General features: G+C 40.0%; 2 protein-coding genes across 4 annotated transcripts; one reads left to right on the top strand and one right to left on the bottom strand.

Moving 5' to 3' along the window:
* The first annotated feature begins 885 nt into the window (after nt 1-885).
* map3k14a (mitogen-activated protein kinase kinase kinase 14a) lies at nt 886-14,478 on the top strand. Of its 3 annotated transcripts, none has more exons than XM_058654504.1 (16): nt 886-928; nt 7,616-7,891; nt 7,981-8,062; nt 8,174-8,393; nt 8,617-9,009; nt 9,096-9,230; nt 9,313-9,442; nt 9,854-9,982; nt 11,588-11,692; nt 11,791-11,948; nt 12,023-12,173; nt 12,994-13,296; nt 13,380-13,489; nt 13,600-13,738; nt 13,829-13,929; nt 14,011-14,478. In XM_058654504.1, exons 2-16 carry the CDS (start codon nt 7,630-7,632, stop codon nt 14,170-14,172), a joined length of 2,580 nt encoding a protein of 859 aa, XP_058510487.1. In that variant the 5' UTR covers nt 886-928; nt 7,616-7,629; the 3' UTR covers nt 14,173-14,478. The 3 variants fall into 3 exon arrangements, with proteins under 3 accessions (XP_058510487.1, XP_058510486.1, XP_058510488.1); XM_058654503.1 differs by lacking the exon at nt 886-928 and adding an exon at nt 5,844-5,972; XM_058654505.1 differs by lacking the exon at nt 886-928 and adding an exon at nt 6,111-6,203.
* Nucleotides 14,479-15,037: 559 nt separating this feature from the next.
* On the bottom strand, nt 15,038-18,780 carry LOC131474827 (apoptosis regulator BAX-like). Its single transcript, XM_058652517.1, has 6 exons — nt 18,684-18,780; nt 17,120-17,168; nt 16,865-17,023; nt 16,649-16,784; nt 16,445-16,549; nt 15,038-16,361 (listed from the first exon to the last, which is right to left on the bottom strand). The coding sequence occupies exons 1-6, from the start codon at nt 18,712-18,714 to the stop codon at nt 16,263-16,265; spliced, it is 579 nt and encodes a 192-aa protein (XP_058508500.1). The 5' UTR covers nt 18,715-18,780; the 3' UTR covers nt 15,038-16,262.
* Between the last annotated feature and the right edge of the window lie 2,293 nt (nt 18,781-21,073).

Here is a 21,073-nt window from a genome sequence, read left to right as displayed (position 1 = left end):
CAACTCGGATGAAAAGAGTCACTCAATTAGTATAGTGGTACAACTTCTACAAGAAGAGCACATCCCTCACCATATGACCTTTCTTGCATATTTCCCCTTTTTTAATTTGGACATTTTCTTCCTGGGCATCTTTGAATTTGAAGTCATTTTGCTATCCCAAGTTTGTCCTCCTGTGTGCAGAACATACGTCCCAGCTGCTCTGGTCTGAGTAGCTTTAAACTGCCGACCACAACTTGTATGTTCCAGTTGTAGTCGGAAGTCGGAATTTATGAGTTGAACTAAGATTTACTTACAAACTCCGACATAGGATTTGCTCACATAGTATTATTACATTTCTGTTACATTAAATACAATTTTCCAACTTCTCAACTGGAAGACAGTCAACTCGGAGGCGACGTCACACTCAGTTCCGACTTCCAATGTAAATGGAACGCACCATCTTCTCTAGACCCATGGTCAAATCCCACTGGAAAGGATTAATTATCAATATATCAACTGGCTTATTGATTACTCAACTAAAGGGTAATTACTGCAGTTAGATATTAATTGGGTTTTTGCGGGCCCCTTGCTGCTCTGTGGCCCCTCAGGAGTTTAATCTCACCATGTCATTTGCCAAACTACCACTTTCTCTAGGAACTGTCAAAATAAAACAAGCACAGTCAGGAAGTACTGTGGTTTTCACTTCAAATTAAAAGCATGTCCAACTCACATAACTATACCACATATTACTTACACAGTGAGCAAGCATTAAACAATATGTCCACTGTTTCTACAATGTATAAGTAACATGAGATTTAATCATTTTGGTGTTAAATTAAGGGAACATAGTTTTTTTTATTTTGAAATTTTTGCGGTCGCCATTATGTTAGCTTGACAAATCCGATGCTCGCCATCGGCCGACGCCTTCTAACAAGAACTGGAAGCATCGGTAAGCGAGAGAGAAAAATATCTATTATTACTCTTTATGTGTTTAATCAGATAAACATCTGACGGACATAACATGTAACATGTTTTATTTCGAGGTAACGACTGGTTAATTCAAATGTTCGTGTTGTGAACGAGTGGCTGAGAAACATGTCGTGATAAGTTTTACGTGGAATGGCGGTGAATGTGGCGAGAAGGAAGTTCAGTGTTTTAGTTCTGTAAAATCTATAAACACACACAGAGACACTGTGTGATACACGCTTTTTTATATGGTTGGTACATGAATGTGTAATGAGAATCACCACAAAGTGTAGCTTTGTTAAGGTGTTGTTACTGAAAGTTGAAGCGGTTTAGGTCATCTAACTTCTTCTTCTTTTTTTTTTAACTGCACGTACGCCTATTGAAGCCAGATGTCTCTGATTAAAAACACAGATCTACTTTTATGTCGGCTTGTCATTTGCTGTTGCTTATTAAATGCTTATGCAGTTTTCAAGGACCCCCCCCCCCCCCCCCCCTTTTTTTTAAATCAAATTTCTTTATCTTAAAACTAAAGGAACAGGCTCATTATAACCAGAAAATAAACACATAAGAAGCATGTCAGTGGATGTCAGATGTACATTCAGAACCCGGATGTACATGAGACATAATACATAAGAAAACTGTAAAGAAGTGATTTATTTTAAATTTTATTTATTTATTTGAGCAAATTGACTGGCTGTGCTCGCTATGGATGATAGATTTGGGGAAAGTATCATATTGTAATTTTACTGTCAGATATTGCAATTGCAATTTGCAATATAATTTTCTTAGTTCAAAGTTCAAAATACTAACTACTCTGTTTTCTGACGTAAATGTACAACATGTGTTTTATATTTAAGGCTGAAACAATGACTCGATTATTAATCGATCGTCAACTATTTTCACAATCGATTTATCGGTTTTTAAAGAATTAAAACTAGTTTTCAGATATTTCAGCTTCTTAAATGTGAATATTTTCTGTTTCTTTGTTCCAGATCACAATCATTAAAACTGTCTACTTTTAGGTTTGTGGACAAAACAAGACATTTGAGAATATCATCATTTCCAACTTTGAGAAACACTGAAAAACATTTTTCAACATTTTATGGACCAAACAGTTACAAAATATTAAAAAACTAAATGTCTTTGAAAAAATGTTGTTAAACAATAATAATAGACAGATTATTCGATTTTAAAAACGATCACTAGTTGCAGCCTTAATAACATTGTTATTGTTTGCAAATGAGTGAACTAAACTAGATTATATAAAAAGGACCTAGCTGTACAATTTTTACTGTTGAAATGGGCAAATCATACACTTAACTTGCAATAACATGCAAATGTGGTGGTTCAAATTGCAATTTCAATTTAAAAAAACCTAAAAACAATAAGTTGTTCAACCCTAAACTGCACCTCGTAAGTCCACATAAGAGCAGTTATAATGTTTTCCACTCCAGTATGTTGAACTGTTTAATGTGATGCCATTGTCAGCTCTTATTCGGCCCTTTAAGCCATCATAAACTCATACCAGATTTAGCTGCTCACATGAGTCAACCCCAAAGTTTTGTTACTGCTTTGCATCTCACATGTACAGCATAACTCACCTCTTGTTGGTCCAGAATCAAAACCCAGGGTCTGGATTTACACTGACCTGGGTCCTTGATTGAAAAAGAAAAAAAATTGTCACTAAAATGTAGGAATGTGTTAGCACCGATTGTGTAATTTTGGGTAAATACGATCCATATGTTTGAACTAACTGTTGGAAATACAGATGCTGATTTTTATTTGTTTGTTTTTGTTGTTCCTTCATTCGTCCTTCGTTCCTCAGTGATACAAAGAAATCTTCATCTCAGTGTTTCAGAGTCGCACTCTGTAGCACTTTGAATAATTACAAATGCAATCATACAAATACCACCTTTGTTCACAAAATATCAGTTCCTTAGCTATTTTAATCTATTATTTGTGTATTATAGTCCAGTTAAACATCCACATCTGTATCACTGATCTGATGACAATCAACTAGGTGAATATCAGCAGATACTGATGTGCTGCAGACAAATGCTGCATTCATTTTACAATGTTTAAAGTAGGATTGAAACTTATTTTTAATTATTTTGCCAACACATTATTTTCTGAACAGTCCATCTTAATTTTAATTTAGTGTTAGACAGGAAGGAAAGATGAACAATTATACCATTCTTGGTCTTGTTGTCAATACTTCCATTGACAGTGTCAATATCAGTGGAAGTAATAATATTTCAACCCCCTCAGATTAATATACAGTCATTCACTTATCTTTGGAGGGAACAGATGACTATTGTCTGTCTGCTGCCAAACATGCATGTGTTTTATCGTGTTGTTGACCGCAATGCAACCTGTTTTTCATTTCCTCTATAATTCGGAGGAAAAGGGGAAGGTAAGAGAAACAGAGGGGTGTGACAAAAGAGTCGAAATAACAAAACTTTAACATGCAAAAAAATTGTGCCGGTTTCTTAGCCGCACTGTGGACATGTGTCTCGCAGGGCAGTTTCCTGAGAATCTGCGTGCATTATTCTTGAGGAATTCTGGCCTGTGTCTCATCTGTGGCCAACTTCAGGTTGAGTCCCTTTTCACTTTCCTTACTAAAAGCTTTGGAATTTCATTAATCTGCGTGGGTGTACAGCAGAACTTGGCTCAGAGTGGCCACCAACTCTAAGTGGTGATAAACTCAGGGTTTCTCTGCAAAGCAAAGTCATAACTGATTATAAACCTGAAGTCTGATTGTATTTAAGGCTCAAGGTTCTTGTACGAATGCTCCAAATCACTTTGCAAACATACATTTGGATGTAAACCAATGCAACAGCCCGGCAACAACTTTAATCTCTTGTCTCTGTGAAAAGTTACACTGTTCAGATTTTGTCGACGTGGTCAGAGAAGTGTTGATGCAGCTTGATTGCAGAGTTGAAGTTACTATCTTGTAGGTGTGTTTTATTGTACTGACAGAAAAATGAAAGACTTATTTTTAAAGATTTCTTTTTACATATTGTATTTAGACCAAACGTAAATTGAATCAACTTATTACATTTTTTTAAGGTTAATAAAATACCCATCTCAATATTTCAGGGTCCAAGGCTACAACCAACAGTACGTTTACATGCAATCGGACAACTTGTCCAAGTACGAGTATAAATGCGGAGGAGAACATCAATTTTTTTGTCATGTATATCTCACTCCGCCTGAATCTCTCTATAAACTAGTACGTATTGAATCAGTTTCCTGTTGAATTTTACGTTACAGAAAAACAAAGGGATCGTAATGTGGTTCTTTGGGTCTCTTTTCCGGCAGCAGTACTGCAATTTATACATCGTCTCCTTCTACTTCCGGGGTCACAATTTTGATGCATGAGCAGAATGCCATGTCTGTCTCCAGCCCGTCTTAGCACATACATGCTGGAGTAATCGGACTATGATTCACATAATCACTCATTAGTCCGACTAAAATGGAGCTAGCTAACGTGTTTACATGACAATGAGAAAACTGACTAAGGCTGACTAAAAATGTTCAATTTAAACTGAATTAATGAAAAACCCAACATATTTGGTTTATGGTCTCTTTTGGAATGCCAAACTACATCTTATCTTGTCTAATTTTATTTCACCGTATCTTAATTGAGGAGCTAATTGGTAGAATAATCACTGTAATTGTTATGCATAGGTATATACTACTATCTAGCTATTTGCTATATTGTGTTCAGACAATGATGGCTGCTGCTGATGATACACACTCCCCATGCATTCTGTTGATTCAAAATCAATCACTGCTGCTGGAAATTTGAACATTTGACAGTTGTTCCTTCCTAGAAACCAGTGTGTGGCTTATAAAGTGGCACAAACAATTTCTAACTGACAATGACAGTGTCTGCAGTTTGATAAAGGAAGCAGCGAGCAACTTGTTATTTAGTGGCGTGGAGAAGCAGAGCCTTTCATGAGGTGTTCTAAACTTCCTGTGTTCTATAGCGATTCTCACACAGTTGCAGAGTTTTTGCTGCTGAAAGGAAAAGCAAGTGAGATTATTTGAGATGAATTCAGAGGACGCCTGACTTCACCCGCTTGTCAGTCGACATTTATTGCACTTGCTTTAAAGTCGCTCTGTGGCAAATTTCCCACTCGAGGAACGTTCTTATCACAAAACACTGCATTATAGTGGTATTTTAATGACATGAAAAAGAGTGTGGGGGTTATCATGAAGTAGCCTTTTGCTCACTCACATGACAGATGACATGAAAGGTCACAAAAGTCTTTACATTTGTTATAGTCTTGTAGGTGTATGTGTGCATGCAAAAGATCAACAACATGCATGCAGTGGAAAAGTCCTGCGGAGTTTTTGACTTCATGTTATTTGCCAGTCTGTCTCTTATTGGACATTTAACGATGGTCATCCAAAAACCTATTAAAGTTTTGAAATTATTGACGTTTATAAAATGTCAGATAATTAAAGATCTAGTTTTGCCTCTGGGTGAAAGTTGAAGAAGCTGGTTAATTGATATTATAATCTTCTCCATGGATAAAACCCCACTAGCATTTATCTCAAAGTGTGTACATTGTAGTGACATATATTTAACAAAATAGTTACTGTTATTGAATATTGCCGTGTCCTACTTCTTTGTGTTTAAATCTTAATGGTAGTAGGTCACAGACAGCTGACATTTTGGTGTTGTCACTGATCATAAACATCAAAAGCATAACAGAGGGTGTTATCCTTTAACCTAGTCGGAGGGAAGAGCGAGTGAGCCTGCCCCGCCGGAGTGCACGCAGGGAGGGGGGAAATATGGGGAAGTGGAGATGCATTTCCCATAAGTCAGCCAGCTCCTCCCCCTGTTGGCTACGAGCCAGCATTAGACAGAGAAGAGTAGTAGGGACAGAGCCAAACTGTTAGTGAGAATCAGACCATGAAGGACGAAGGCAGACAAACAGAGCACCTAGTTTTACACATGTAGATGACACGTTATTCACAGCAAGGGAGGGGATCGCAGATCAAACTGGCATCCGGTGGTATGTCTACACACACACACACACACACACACACACCCCTCGCCCTCACAGACACTCACACAACACACACACACATACCCACAGGGCTGTTCTTGTGCTTGTGTTTATTGCAGAGGCTTTTTCTATATTTCCTTTCCACGTAAATTCATCAGAGTGCGGTTTCAAGCAGGAAGTGACAGTTGAATTGCTTCACTCAGGATAATCTTGCATTGCATGAAGTCGCCTCACAAGGTAATGACATTACAGCTTTAGCTGAAATTTGACAGTTGGTGTCAGATTTTCTCCTCTCTCTATACAATTGTGTCGGCGTTGTTAAACGCAAACACTGCCTGGGCAATGTTTTTGGTAGAGAGGCAAGACGTCAGGAGATTTCTGGTGTTTATCCTTGTATGACCTCTGTTCAATAAAGTAGTACGGCGCAGATAGTGTTAAAAGTTAAGCGACAGGGAAACACTGTGATCGAGTGTGAAGGACGCACTGATGCAACCCGCTGCAACTGGAGTCTTAGGTCTTTCGTTCAATGCACATAACTAGTGCTGAGAGGAGATAAAGTCGATTTGACGGTGATTTTACTGCCACACATGCTTTGCTGATTATGAAGTATGAGCCACAGGCAGGTAATAAGGCAGATCCTTATCAGAGAATCGGTCCAGCTGTGCCCAAGCTGTGCCATTCTTAACGTCCTATCACTGAAACAGAGTGCAACATGGTTGTAAACTGTCATAACAAGGCTGGGGTTGAATTTCCTGTCTCATCTGCTGACTGCAAACTCTCAGCTCATGTTGATAATCAAGTGACCATCACGCTCCCCCAACTGACAAGGCACGACTCAATGTGTTCAACTTCAAACAGGCAGATGTATATTATGCTCTGAAGCCACAGTACAAAACATGTCATTGTTGCACTGAAGTGTGTGTGTGTGTGTGTTTGTGTGTTTACTGCTGAAACAGACCAAGCCCTGTGGTTTCAGTCACATGCATTTTAAAATAAATACAGCCCGGTTATAAACTAAATAAAACAAAATGGATGAAAACAAGCAAACAACATTAATTACATCCTTCTGCTAAACTGAAAATAACCAACATTTAGTTAAAACCATTACAATAAAACTAGCTGTAGCTCTATATAACAAACATGTCACAAGTGCTGTAGCGATCAGTTGATGAATTGATGAGAAACTATAATGTTGACAATCAAGTTTTGCTGAAAGGCAAAACTACCAAACATGCTGTTTGTTTGTTGATCAGTGTTTGCAAAACCAGGAAATGATGATGTTCTTGAATGTCTTGTTTTGTCCACAGACCAAAAGTATTCAGTTTGAATGATTTCTTTGTTATATCGAGCAAAGAAACCAGAAATTATTCACATTTAAGAAGCTTTCTTTTAATTATTGAAAAAAACACATTAATCAATTATCAAAATAGTTGGCGACTCATTTAGTAATCAATCGTCTATCGTCAATAAATGTGTTGTGAACAACATTTTATTAACAAAAAAGATTAATCAAGAAAGTAGTTGGCTGCTTAATTTGTTACAGCCCTTCAACAAAGGGTTTCTATTCTATCTTGAAACAACCAGTATGTCCTCAGTCAACTTTTGGGGAAAGTAACTTATTAGTTGTGTTTGATTCTCTCTTTTCGCAGATCCAACAGATGAAATGGCGATGAGGCACAGGATCTTCAACTCGACAGCACCGTTCTCTGGCTCGCCCCAGGCTGAGCTGAAGAGGCCGTACCCGTCATGCACGGCCACTGACCAGGAGACGGAGGAGGAGGAGGAGGAGGAAGACGAGGGGAAGGGCATCAAAATGGGCTATGCACATTATAGCCCTTTACTCAATAAACTCCTGACACAGGGAACTGCAGAGCAAATTGGGGAAATGCCACTGAAGACCTCAACCTTCATTGCCCAGGCTGAATGTACATATATTTAAATATTTCTTTGATAAAATAAACACAATGAATAACTACATCCACACACGGTTTAACATTAACGCTGCTCTCTTCAGGTGAAACCCAGGACTCCCAGGAATTTAGTCCATCTTGTTTTGAACGCTCCTTTGTTCCCTCGCCTAACTGCTTCACCAGCAGGTATGACGTTAGCGCCACAACTGTGCCTGCACTCTTTTATTCACCTTATTGTTTAATGCCATGTCTGGAATGAAGTTCATGTTTCTCAACATTTGTTTTTCTCTGCACCAGTCTTCCCTCAGAGCACAACAATGTGGCGTGCCCAACGACAGCCTCCGTCCAGGAGCCGGGCGCCGCATCAGCGCAGTTCAAACCCAGGAAAAAGAACAGGAAAAGACAGAAACGCAAAGGGAAGAAAAAGCCAGAGAAGAAGGAGAAGCAGCCACACAGACATCGAATGCCCTCTGGAGTCCCTGAACAGGAGAGTGGAAGTTCTCTGGTCCAGATCCTGGTAAGAAATTTGGTTTCTACATCTCTTTGAGTTGTGAAACGGGTATTGAAACTGCTAAGAAGAAGAAGTTATAGTGTGTGTACTATGTGCTAGGATTATAAAGAAGTGAGAGTACTTGAGAGTAGTGTTTCTACAATCTTCAAGAATAAATTGAGACTTTCTGTGTTGACATTCCCAGCTTTCTATAGCCTCATCTACCCTGTTTTTTGTTTGCTTCCTACAGGAGGAGTCATCATCACTGGAAGGTGACAGCAACCTCAGTGCCTCTTGCTCCAGCAGTGTTGAAAACTCAGAGGAGCAGGACAGAGGGCCTCCTCTCTACAGCCGACAGGTTTACAACACAGGCTCCAGCTGCTCTCCTCTGAACTGGAGGGACCAGGTGTGTGGCCCCCTCTCTGGTCTCGGTTCCTTCGGGCAGGACAGCGACTCTGACTCCCTCAGCAGTTTGGGGGACTGCTCACTGGCCCTCGCTGGCCTCAGGGGCAGTGTGAGTCAGGGGGACCCATGCTACGCGTGGCCCTTTTTCAAAACGGTGGAGAGGGATGCGAGAGAAGATGAGTACGAGCTTTCAGCAGCTGATTCTGTCAGCAACGAGGGGCTAATCTTTTACAACGAAGTATGTTCAGTGTCACTAGATTTTATGTTCTGTCCTCTACCTGTGTTAAATGCTGTTAAAAAATATATATTTTTTTATCCTGACAGAAAATCCAGCCTGTGGACTCAGAGTACAGAGAAGGGAGGGAGTTTGTGCTTTCACATTTTATCAAGGAAGGATCATGTGGTGAAGTGCTCAGTGCTCAAGACGTCAAAACAGGCTTCAGATTTGCTGTTAAAAAGGTGACACAAACTCTATCTTCCCTTTTGTGTCCCCCCCCCCAGTTTTATTGGTCATAAGTGATTATGGTTTGATTTCTCACAGATCGACTGGAAGAGGTTCAACAGTGAGGAGGTGGGTGCGTGGAGTGCCCTCAGATCTCCTCATGTGGTGGAGCTCTTCGGAGTGGTCAGAGAGGGGCCAAATGTTTTCCTCTTCATGGACCATAAATCTGGTAAACGTTTCTCCCCTTTTACACAAACACTCCCTGATAACAGCCAGTGCTGCTGCTGCTGCTGCTGCTGCTGCTGCTCAGGCGGAGCATTGAGATGGTCGAATAGGTGTGTTGTGAGGATAACAAAGTGCACAGAAATACTGATACGATTCATGTCGAGATATGAAAGTGGGCGGCTCTGTGGGTAGAAATGACTGTTGAGCTTCCAAATTACACCAAACGTCTTTAAAGATGAGATGCCTGCTCGATAAACACGACTTAGCTCACTTTTGTTTCCTTTGTCATCAGCCTTGCCTTCTGCTTCAGACATCTCCTCATCGCTTCACAATAAAAGACAGAGAGGATGAATCATATGCTGTGTTGGTAACACGACAGTCGGTGTCCTGCTCTGACCTGATCTGTTTGTTCTAGGTTCTGTGGGTCAGCTGATCGTGGAGCGAGGCCGGCTGCCAGAGGATTTAAGTCTCCACTATCACTCGCAAGTCTTAACAGCGCTGGAGTACTTGGTGAAGAAAAAAGTCGTGCACTTAGATATTAAAGGTATGCTATAATAAAGGGATATTTCTTTTTTCCTACAAACAAAAAATGAATAGTTATGCTGCAATGAAAACCTCCTTTCTCGTCTGTATTTGTTATATATCTTTGTAGCAATACTTATGCTCTAATAATCCAGTTAGGTTTGTTTTCAAACACAACATCTATGTCTTATGTCCATCCTAGGAGTTTCTAAAATCTACATTGGAACAACATATAAAATAGAGCTGTTTATATATGGAAAACAAAAGACAAAAAGACTTAAAAGCAACACTATGTAACTTTTGCTGGATGAACACAGCACGATGAAGTCAGATTTTTGTCTCTTTAGATTACTATAAATAAACAAAACACAATTATAGACAAGTTATACTCCCAGTCCCACTGTTTGGCAACAATAACAAAATTTAAACAACAAACCACTGTTGCCCTTTTTCTTTTTATTTAACTCCCAATTAATGATTATAAAGAGAAGCAGGACTCCATCACAATAAATTGAAAGAAATGATACAACTGTACATAAAAACAACATTTGTAAAGGATTTCTAAATCTAGTTTTCACACATTAATATTGTCTCACTATTTGGCAAGCAACAAACCACTGTTGTCCCTATTTAATCGTATGTGTTATAACTCCCTAATTATAAAACATTTATAAATCCTCTATAAGTGTAATCTTAGTGTTAAACGGCATCTAACCCAAAGCTTGATTTCAACACGGCTCAGAGTGAACAAACAACGCAAACCAAAATGTTTTACTTGTGTTTCCTAGTGAAAGATGAAAACAGAGTCATTAAGTGTAATTAGTTGTCATTAAAAGGTTTTGGTTCTTTGTGCAGCTGTTGCGTGGAACACAAGTGTCACACAGTGTAGATTTGATCTCCAGCACCTGTGTTATGAAACCAGACTACCACAGAGAGAGAAAACGACGAGCTGGGAATTTCCCACAGTGTGACTCACCGCTGCCTTTGAGAGACGGCGCATGCGCTGATTCAGGAGAGCAGGAGAAGAGAAAAGGGAGACTGAAACTAGGGGTTGCGTGGGTGTGACGAGGAGCAGGAAGTAGTTAGAGAGAGAGGATGACAGGAGAAACTGGACAGAGACGAGGCAGGGGATGAAAATGAAATAACCCAAAAAAAAAAGAAGGAAAGAGAAAAACAGAAGTGGAACTGCATAAAAGGAAGACAAACGTTTAAGACTAAAAGGACAGTTTTGCTTCTGCAGTTCAGGCGCCACCTGGTGTCTGTAATGTGTAGGAAAACCGAGGCAGTAAAGCCAAATCTCTGTATCTGTTGCCTGTTTATTAGTCTCCACATTCATTCCACATTAGTTTTCTGCAGCAGCTGTCCTGCAGTGACTTCATATTTCCCTCCTTTTAGCCCCTTTGTTTCTGTGCCGTCTCAGTTTGTGCGTTTCTAATAATGTCGTCCATGCTGTAAAATACTCGGCTCAAGTTATGGAAAAAGTGCCCCTGCACGGATTTGAGATTAGTCGATTTAATTCACTGTATTCAGACGTGTATTTATAAAGCTTGTGCAAGAGCAGCAGAGGTTAAGCACTGTGCTTAATGCAGATGAATGCACTGTATCTGCTTCTTTTTCCCCCCCACAGCTGACAACGTGTTGCTGTCGGAGGACGGTAGACACACCTTCCTGTGCGACTTTGGACACGCAGAGCGACTGGACAATCAGAGACAGAGCCTCAGCGTGTCCAACGGTAAATATGCAACCGTGTAACGCGATCGCTTCTGTTGAGACGACGAGTAATTTATCCCACGTCTGAATCCCGTGTTTTCCCAATGTAATTCAATGCAGATCTAAAGGGCACGGAGACCCACATGTCCCCTGAGATCGTGAAAGGGGAACCCCGCGGAGCCAAAGCAGATGTGTGGAGCAGCTGCTGCATGTTACTGCACATGCTCAACGGGTGTCAACCTTGGACAAGATACTACACCTGTAGACTTTACCTGAAGGTACATTTATCACATTACGCTCCGTGTGCTTTTCACAGTATCCATGTCAAACCACCTTCTTGTAACGGTTACAGATCGCTAACGAGCCCCCGCCTCTGAGAGAGACCCCCCCTGACTGTAGCCCGAGCACAGCGGAAGCCCTGAAGGCAGGACTGCAGAAGGACCCAACCAAGAGAGCGTCAGCGTCAGCCCTCAGAAAAATAACTGACAGAGCTCTGAGAGAAGGTGAATGATTGTGCACACAGTGTGTTTTTGTAGTTTTCTCATCAATGCAAGAAGGAAAAAAACAAAGTTAAAGGAATACGTCAGGTGTTTGAATTAGGTATTGAAGCATTATCACCATTGACAACTGTCTCCATGAACCACCACGGGAACTGGACTCATGCTTTCATTGATAAGATGGCGGTCAGTTTTAGCCACTTAACAAAAGGATCTAATAAAATCTACACCTACATAAGTCTACAATATTTTTTTAAGAGGTTTATAATCGAATGTTGAATCTAACAGCGACACCAAGTGGCAAACGTGTTCTTAAAATATGGCAGACACGTAGGTGAGCCTTTTGTTAAGTGGGTAAAACCTGTTTTTTCATTGTGCGCCTGTTGGCTGCCATGTTATCAGCGGTTTACCAGAATTGTTGTGCTCTTCAGCGATTGATTATGTGTCATTACCTAACATACATAACATGGCAATAACACACAGATGGAGCAGTTCATTGTGACTTCATTGATTTCTATGCTTTCCAAATAAAAATACACCTTTTTAGAAGTCCAACTCCCCTCTCAGAAATAGTGTTATATTGGCATCTTAATACAAACTGTATTCTCTTGTCATTAACTGATGGTCAATTCCAGCTTCATTATAGATTAATAACAACTAAAGTAAAATATAACTTGTTTACTTAGGTTTTCCTTTCGGGAACTACGGGCAGTAACAGATATGATGAACACTCATCAGGAAAATCAAGTCAAGCCTGTAAAAGTGATCCTTGAAATAATAATTGTCAGCGGTTTATAAAGAATTAATGTGATATGTGTGATTACAGTTGGAGGCCTCACCAGTCCGGTAAAGGGACCGTACACGGAGCCGCTGTACGTCACCAGCAACCCCTCCGACTCCCTGCAACTCATCAATAGCAGCGTCGACTGTGATGACGACAAGGAGGAACATCAAAAGAACACAATCACAGCGGGGAGGAAGACAAAGGAGCTAGATTATGCAGAAGAAGAGGACGAGTCAAAGCCAAACTCGCTGTTCTGTCCACAGACACTGATCTACGAGCCAAACCACAAGCGGAGCAACAAAATAACCACCGTGTCGGAACTCGAGCTGCGTAAACTGGAGCGAGGTGAGGGTTGGTTTTCGATCTTCTGCCTCGGTGTGGCGTAAGTTTGAACCGTGCTCATTATGCTTTTTTCGGTTTATTCGCAGATTTCTACCTGAGCAGTCTGTCCCAGCCTCAGTCTGCGGAGATGCAGGTGCAGCTCTTGTCTTGTCTCAGCAGTGAAGCGTATTCAAACTGGGAGCCGTGGGACAAAAAGGTAACCTAACATACACTGCCACGGCTTAGAAAAAAAGAAATACACCATGCAAACAGACTGGATGTTTGGTTTGGGTTCCTTTTTTAAAAAAAAATAAAATGTTATCTCAGGACTCTGGCCGCTGGTCCCTGAGCCCAGGAGACGACTTCAGCTCTGGCGTCTTCTCTTACAACAGCCAGCCAGATGTGCAGGTCTTCAGTATGGATTTGCTGGGTCACACACAGCTACCACCACCCTGCTGTTTTGAAGGTAAGATCGTCATTAAATTCTCTCTTCTTTTGTGAAATATAATATCATTCTCCTTACATGATGTCCCTGTCTGCTTTGTGCTTGGATCAGGGGTGGATGTCTGCATCAGAGACTTCAGCAGAAGAAGCATCCGGATCAGAGAGACACGCCGAGTGAAAGTGGGCCACATCGCCACTGGAATTAGCGATCAGGTGAGGGGCTCACAGTGCCGTGTTCTCATGTGTCAAGTGGCATTTGACTGTTTGAATGCTTATGCATGTTTCTCTGTTTAGATCTCAGAGAGAGTGTTCACTCTGGAGACGGAAGAGGGACAGCAGATTGCTCATGACGAGGAGGTGCAGGAATCTGGTCTGGAACTCTGCTGTGTTCCTGCGCCTGACTTCAGCCCCGTCTGGAGGTGGCGGATCAGAGACGGAGTGCTGGAGACAAGATAGAGCCTACATCTCTCTCTACCCTTCCATTGGCAGCAGCTGTTACTTTCACTGTTGATAATATCACCTTGTGCTGAATTTTTACATGTGCCTTTTGTTTGTCTTGTGTTGTGAGGACCAATGCGTTTGTGCGAGGTGAAAAAGACCTGAACTGCAGGTTTAGTAGAAATGACCTCATATGATAATGACCATGTTGTTATGTAGCCTTTGTTTGTTTTTTTACTTACAGTATCTACGACTGAAATTGCTGAGCATTCTGTGGTGTCTTTGTTGCATATAATGCAAGTCAATAAACTCTACAGACCTATATGTAGTGTGATACATTATTTCTTCCCTCAATTACGTCTAGGCTTTAAATTTGTAACTTTTAAGACTGTGCAAAGTCCTTGCTGTCCAAAACAGACATTTCCCGTACTACGAATAAAGGTAATGCAAGTATTTAAGTTGTGTGAAAAATGCTAAACATCCATTCGCAATTGATACTAACAACCCGACAGGTTGAGTTTAGTGGTTTGTATTTCACGCTCATGTTTTTGACATGACACACAAGGGAAACTACGACATTAAACGTAAGTGTCGTCTCTGGCCACATTGACCTTCTCTGCCACCACCATTATCAGGCCAAAGTTTTTACAAGTACAGAACTCGATGTGGTGGATGTCATGCAGGTAATTTGCATATATGTAACACTGTTTAGTGTGAATCCTGTCTGTTATACACACTGATATGAAAGGTCAGAATAACAAAACACACACTTACAAACCTTCCTACAAAGAGCTTGACTTTTCTAAATCTAAATACATACACATGTATTCATGCTGTTCTAGGCATCGTGATCAAGTAATCACTTCATAGCTTCATCCATGTGAACAGTTAAAAGATTTATTTTCCATATTTTTTTTAAACATACAAGGTCACTGCAAAAGGATTTTCAGGGAGGCTTCAAACTTGTTTCAGCATTACAAATGTGATAGAAAACAGTGAAAATTTGGAGAATATCAAAATGACTCCATTGGAAAAATAAAATAAAAAACACCAAGGCACAAGAAAAATGTATAAAAAGCCTTTCGCTGTGTGTAGAAGATTGCAGTTTGAACAATTCAGGTAAAAATACAGTACTGTAAAAAGTGAGGTAAACATTTGTGAGCAATCCAGTGCTATTCTGTGTCTGCAGTGCAACCTCGTCCACAAACGACGGAAGCATCGGCCCATGGCGTGTGGCTCCATTCGACATCTAGATATTCTCGGCAGAATCTTTCACTGGGAGCCACACGGTGATTGCAACACTGGTGAAAATACCCAAAGACAGCATATCATTGAATGTGATGCACGGCAGGAATTTAGACTGACTCACATGACGGCCCGCTGTGGCTCTGAAATAAGGCTGATTTGTGCATTAGCTGGGACACGTTACTCAGCAGTGTCATGTCTTTATTTGTATCGTATTCTCGCTAAATCTGACAAACTTTTTGAGAAAATATCTCCGCTTTTTTTTTTTTTTTAACTTGATAGGATGTGACTACCCACTATTGTGTTCATTGCCAGCAGATCATAACAGATGCACACCAGTAAACACTCACAAATACATATGAAGATGAAATTCATTAACACACAGGTACCATGATGCCATGGATGGAGAGAGCTGGAAGATCTGAGAAGCAAGTTGGGTGAACAGAAAAAAACTAAACAATGAAATGAATGCAAAGAAGGAAATCTTAAAGAATAAGTAGTAGGTGGGAAACAGTGTCCCTTTAATCTGTATCAAATAAAAAATAAATTACCTAAAACATATTCCCTGTTGAAGTATGACAAACTTTCCACCCACCACATTTTGTGCATGTAATCATGCAAAGCTCTATGGTCACCTCCTCAGTGGTGTAGGAACCACAGGAGCGAGTGCTCGTTCAGTCAAGCTTCCGATCCTTTCAAATGAATAGGACACAGAAGAGGCTCGATTCAAGTCCTTCCAGTTCAACCCTGCCTTAACGTCTTTCTGTTGTTCTTCCTATGTCCATCATGTTTTTGTTCCTGTCCCCATAGCCCTCGGTTGTGGTCCTTCCTCATCTTTCTCCTCCCTCCTCTTCTCATAGCCGTCACATTTTTCGAATGACGAGCACAGTGGTAAGAACACCAGCCAAGAAAACACCCACCGTCTGCCACGTAGGAGTGCCAAAGTAGGAACGAATACCCTCCTAAAAATCATAAGACGTGAATATGCCTTACAGGAAATCAGCAATGACTAATTTGTTTGCAAATACATTAGTCATCTCCTTACCCAGCCACCTTGCTCCCGGATCCAGTTGATCACATTTTCACGGAGATAGTCCAAAGTCCAGTTGACGATGGTTTTGATAACATCAGGAACTTGAGTCACAAGAGCCTGAGAAGGACATAAAGGGAAGATGCTTTGTTACACCACAGTAATCCCATGACACAGATATGGCTCAGTTTCTTTGGTTTTGACAGCTACGTTGCTTACTTTGATGACGAGTCGACAGGCAAAGTAAAAGAGTGCCACGACCCTGCCCCAGTTGAATTTCCCATCTGAAAAGATCTCTATGGCAACACTCATAAATATGTCTTTTGTGGGTCTGAGTGAAGAGTCATTTATCATCCTGGAAAAAGCAACGAGGATGAGGTTAGCAGGTTAATTACAAAACTATTATTTACAAAACCTTGATATAGGGTAGTTTACCGCTGGAGATCGACATTTCCATCCAGCTCGTCGCCGATCTGCTGCAGACACTGAGCAAGCTTCTTCTGGTTGGGGTCACACAGTTCTCCTCCACCCAGCTGAGTCCTGGTCAGGACAGCATTGCAATCTCCATGCCTCTGAACCCGCTCATAGATGAAACTACAAAGAGGGGGCACAGAGAAAAACAATGATATGTATGATATGACTACCTGCCCAAAACAATAAAAGTAGGAAATGTGAAGAGTAGACACTCACTCCTTCAACAGAACAGCTCCTAGTTCCAGAATCTGATCTTTGGTGCTTCCTGGAAAACAAAAATCAGTCTTAAATCATCCAATCAAAAGTAACTGAATTGATAACCAAATAATCTGTGCTTGTTCACAAGCACATGATGATTACTACAACAAGGAAATGGTAATAAATAATAAACATGTATTTTCACAACCATGATATTACAATATAGAAAAATATTCATATTAGGATCATAACTAGGTAAACACTGGATCATTTAAGATATATATTGTGAATGCTATTGGATAATTTCACATGGCTAGCTTCAGTTCAATATTTGCCTTGTTATGGATGCAAGGATAGAAACTTTGAATGATATGTTTTTTCCCAATGGGAAGGTGTTACTGTTTTTAGTTTATATTGGATAAACAACATGGGAGATTATTAAATTAAATTACAGTCTTTGCGATTTGTAAATTGCAATTTAATTTTGGGAACAACTGACTAATTTTAAGTCATATTTCAGAGTTCATCTAGATAAACCACACCTTCACAATTATAAATTAGAGATGCACAACATTATTATCGATATAGGCAGATATTGGCTTTAAAAATATATTGTCGGATATTGGCAAAAAGACGCCAACATCTGCCAATATGGATAATAATAGCAGTGGGCTGAAAAAGCTGCTACCTCTTTGACTTCTATGCTAGCACCTACTACAACCAGTATTATTTTTTTATGCCTATTTATTGCGCACAATAAAGATAATTTTCATCCACATCTGCTGCATCATGAGTATGAAAAATATGTTGTTACTTTCACTACAGAACAGAACATATGACCTCTTCAGTTGGGCAGAAGGAAAGACGTGTGTGATATATATATACAAACACACACACACACACAACTGAAACTGAAACGTTAAGAACTAAATGAGGTAATATGACATGTTCTACCACTGTACACCCAAGGTAGAAAGAAATTATGTTGGTGATCGAGATACAGATTTCAAAACAGTTTCAAACATTTGTTGAAAAGATAAGGTCACCTAATGGTTAGTAGCACCGTTTAAAAATAGCCAATGTAAAACGTGCCTCATCTTCACCTAAATCACTGCATAGTCTGTTCGAAATTCTAAAGAAGTGACTTTTATTCCATCTACCGTGTGAAAACCGTCAGAGATCTTTTGCGGTTTACAAAGGCGGCGGCGCGTACACGGAGTCCACACAAGTTAATTAACCGACATTAAATCCAGTATTAGCTCCGTCGTATATTATACATAACGAGTCAGAGAGAGCCTTGCGGTGTTTGACATTATCATATTAAAAGGGTTTAACCCGCTAATATAAACACACGTTTATGTTTCGTTTCTATGTTTGCTAACTCACCGTCGTAGCTAGTCGTGCTAAGCGTTAGCCTGATGTTTATGCGCTAACACCTGAGCTAATCTCAGTTCGGTTTAATGTTACAGCCCCAGAACAACCGTCATTTGTCTAAGAGTAACATTATATATGTGAACCATATCGTTGGCGCCACTGTCACATTCCATTTAATGTAATAATGCCTGGTGATGCTAACTCGTACCTTCACCGCCTCCTCCCGAGCGAGATGCCATCTTGTCGTCTGTTTAGATCAGGATCGCCTCTGTTTCCGTACGGACTTCTTCTTCTTTTACTTCTTCATATTATTTGCAGCCAGCTTTTAAAAACAATTAGCGCCACCCAGCGAGTGTACAATCATGTTATTTATATTGGAAATAAAAATAATAATATTAATATTTGTTTTTGAAAAACTGTCAAGACACCCCTATAAAACAAGGTTCAGCCCACTTGTCTAAGATTGATTCTTAGACATGAGTTTTGTTTTTGCTTTTTCAAATGAATACAAATTAAAGAATTTCAGTGTATCCATATCAAACAGTGCCGTTTCTAGCTTTGTGGGGGCCCTATGCAAGATGTTGTTTGGGGGCCCCTAGTTTGCCAAACTACAACGAAGAGACTACTAATGGTGCTTTTCCACAATACCAGGGGTCTGCAACCTGCAGCTCTTTAGCTCCTCCTCAGCTCTTCCAGGTGAGCTGAGCCGATATTAAAATGTGACGTCAACAGACTGTTGGCCACTGCTTGGTCAGAAAGTGTCGTCACTGGAAGAGTCATGAGTGCAACGTCCACCGCGGGAATCAAACTGAAAAATGCTGTACTGTAAATCAGTTGAAAAGACTTAAAAATCCTGAAAACATGCGTTAATCTCCAACATTTAGCAAGGACATTTGTAAAAATCTTAATATTTAACAGAAGAGTCTGGTGTATTTCAGTTCAGTGACTGTGTGAGACGGAATAATACATTTAATAATAATTAGATTTAATTTCACTATACCAGTGTGTGAAGTGTATGTGAGGAAGAGATGAGAGAGTAAATCAACTTCATCCATGCATCTTCTACCACTTTATCCACCACCAGAGGGTCGCGGGGGGTGTTAACATTTAAACAATTTCCCCCCGGGGATTAATAAAGTATTCTGATTCTGATTGTGCCAATCTCAGCTGACATAGGGCGATAGGTGGGGACAGTTCCCTGGACAGTTCGCCAGTCCATCGCAGGGCCACACACATAGACTCACTCTCACACCTATGGTCAATTTAGAGTGTCCAATTTACCTAATCCCCTTATTGCATGTTTTGGACTGTGGGAGGAAGCCAGAGAACCCAGAGAAAACCCACGCACATACGGGGAGAACATGCAAACTCCATGCAGAAAGGCCCTTGTTCCAACCGGGGCTCAAACCCGGGTCTTTTTGCTGCAAAGGCAAGAGTGCTAACCACTAAACCAACCGTGTGGCCCAATAAATTAACTTATTGGGAATAAATAAGTTTGAGAACCACTGCTGTGGTGAAAGAGAGAGGTATGGCATTGTCATAACTTACAATTTCAGTGTCTTTGGAGGTTAGAAGGGCAACAAACATACATACACATATATGTAAATTAATATTTAGAGGAGTATGTAATTTTCACAAAGCATATGTGAGGGCGACAAGACTATTTGTCATTATATTCCACTATCAAAATATTCTTAGTAGTATTAGTTATTTTAATCGAGAGACATTTTGGTGACAGATTGTAACTATGCATGAATAAATAATGAGCAGATAAAATCTTGAGTTATGGTAATTATGATATATGATTTAGTGTATATTTGCTCAACCAAGTGCAGAAACTAATTGAGTGTATACCCTGGTAAAACAGTAAACTTTTCCTTTCCACAAAAACTAAACAGTAGGAGTAAATACTCAAGGAAACAAACAAAAAACAGAAACTGATTTGCTTTTTTTTTTTTTTTTTTTGTAAACACAAAACCCTCTGAGGTCTTTCCCCGCTGACAACACAGACCCAAACTGAAACAGATTCAGGAACCTTCTTATATCAGGCTGGTTAATCAGCCTCAGCAGTGTTTCTCTCACTGGTTAACTCAGCTAATTATCCCCAGCTGTGGTCAACTAATCACAGGTGCAACTTACAATTATCCAAATAAAAGAAAATGACTTTGAATGTTTTTAATGTTATTTCTAATTCCATAACACTGCTGTATATACATTCTATCTATCTTGGATCAGTGTTACAAAAACTGCACTTGTTGTCAATGTCTAAAATATAAGCATTAAGCAACATTTTGATATGACATTCTGTAATGTTCTTGGTACTACAGATTTTGTATAGCAATAGTCTTGTACACAAGTTGTCTCAGTAGGGGTTGCCTCTAGCATTTCTCCCTGTAAAGTGTTATATGTTTTGTCACTGAATTTAGAAATAAAATAATAGTAACACTCATCATCAAAAGTTGACCATTTTGAAAAGCACAGGTGTGTTTAATGTGACAGGAAACAGCCTGCACTCTGAAACTGAGAAAGCTAAATTATTCAATTTTAAGCCACTGTTGCTTACTAACTAGTTAACTAACTAAATAAATAAATACTGAC

This window comes from Solea solea, chromosome 16 (genome assembly GCF_958295425.1).
Source record: "Solea solea chromosome 16, fSolSol10.1, whole genome shotgun sequence".
Classification (NCBI taxonomy): Eukaryota; Metazoa; Chordata; class Actinopteri; order Pleuronectiformes; family Soleidae; genus Solea; species Solea solea.
This window is presented reverse-complemented; position numbering and strand designations above follow the sequence as displayed.

Bases quoted from the DNA above. Each gene is read 5' to 3' on its own strand.
- map3k14a (XM_058654503.1), top strand. From the start codon at position 5,918: ATGACACGTTATTCACAGCAAGGGAGGGGATCGCAGATCAAACTGGCA. The intron at 8,063-8,173 runs GTATGACGTTAG...TCTCTGCACCAG, and splicing joins CCTAACTGCTTCACCAGCAG to TCTTCCCTCAGAGCACAACA. The intron at 13,297-13,379 runs GTGAGGGTTGGT...GTTTATTCGCAG, and splicing joins GCTGCGTAAACTGGAGCGAG to ATTTCTACCTGAGCAGTCTG.
- LOC131474827 (XM_058652517.1), bottom strand. From the start codon at position 18,714: ATGGCATCTCGCTCGGGAGGAGGCGGTGAAG. The intron at 17,169-18,683 runs GTACGAGTTAGC...TTTGTTTTCCAG, and splicing joins CTCGGGAGGAGGCGGTGAAG to GAAGCACCAAAGATCAGATT. The intron at 16,550-16,648 runs GTAAGCAACGTA...TGTCCTTCTCAG, and splicing joins CCTGTCGACTCGTCATCAAA to GCTCTTGTGACTCAAGTTCC.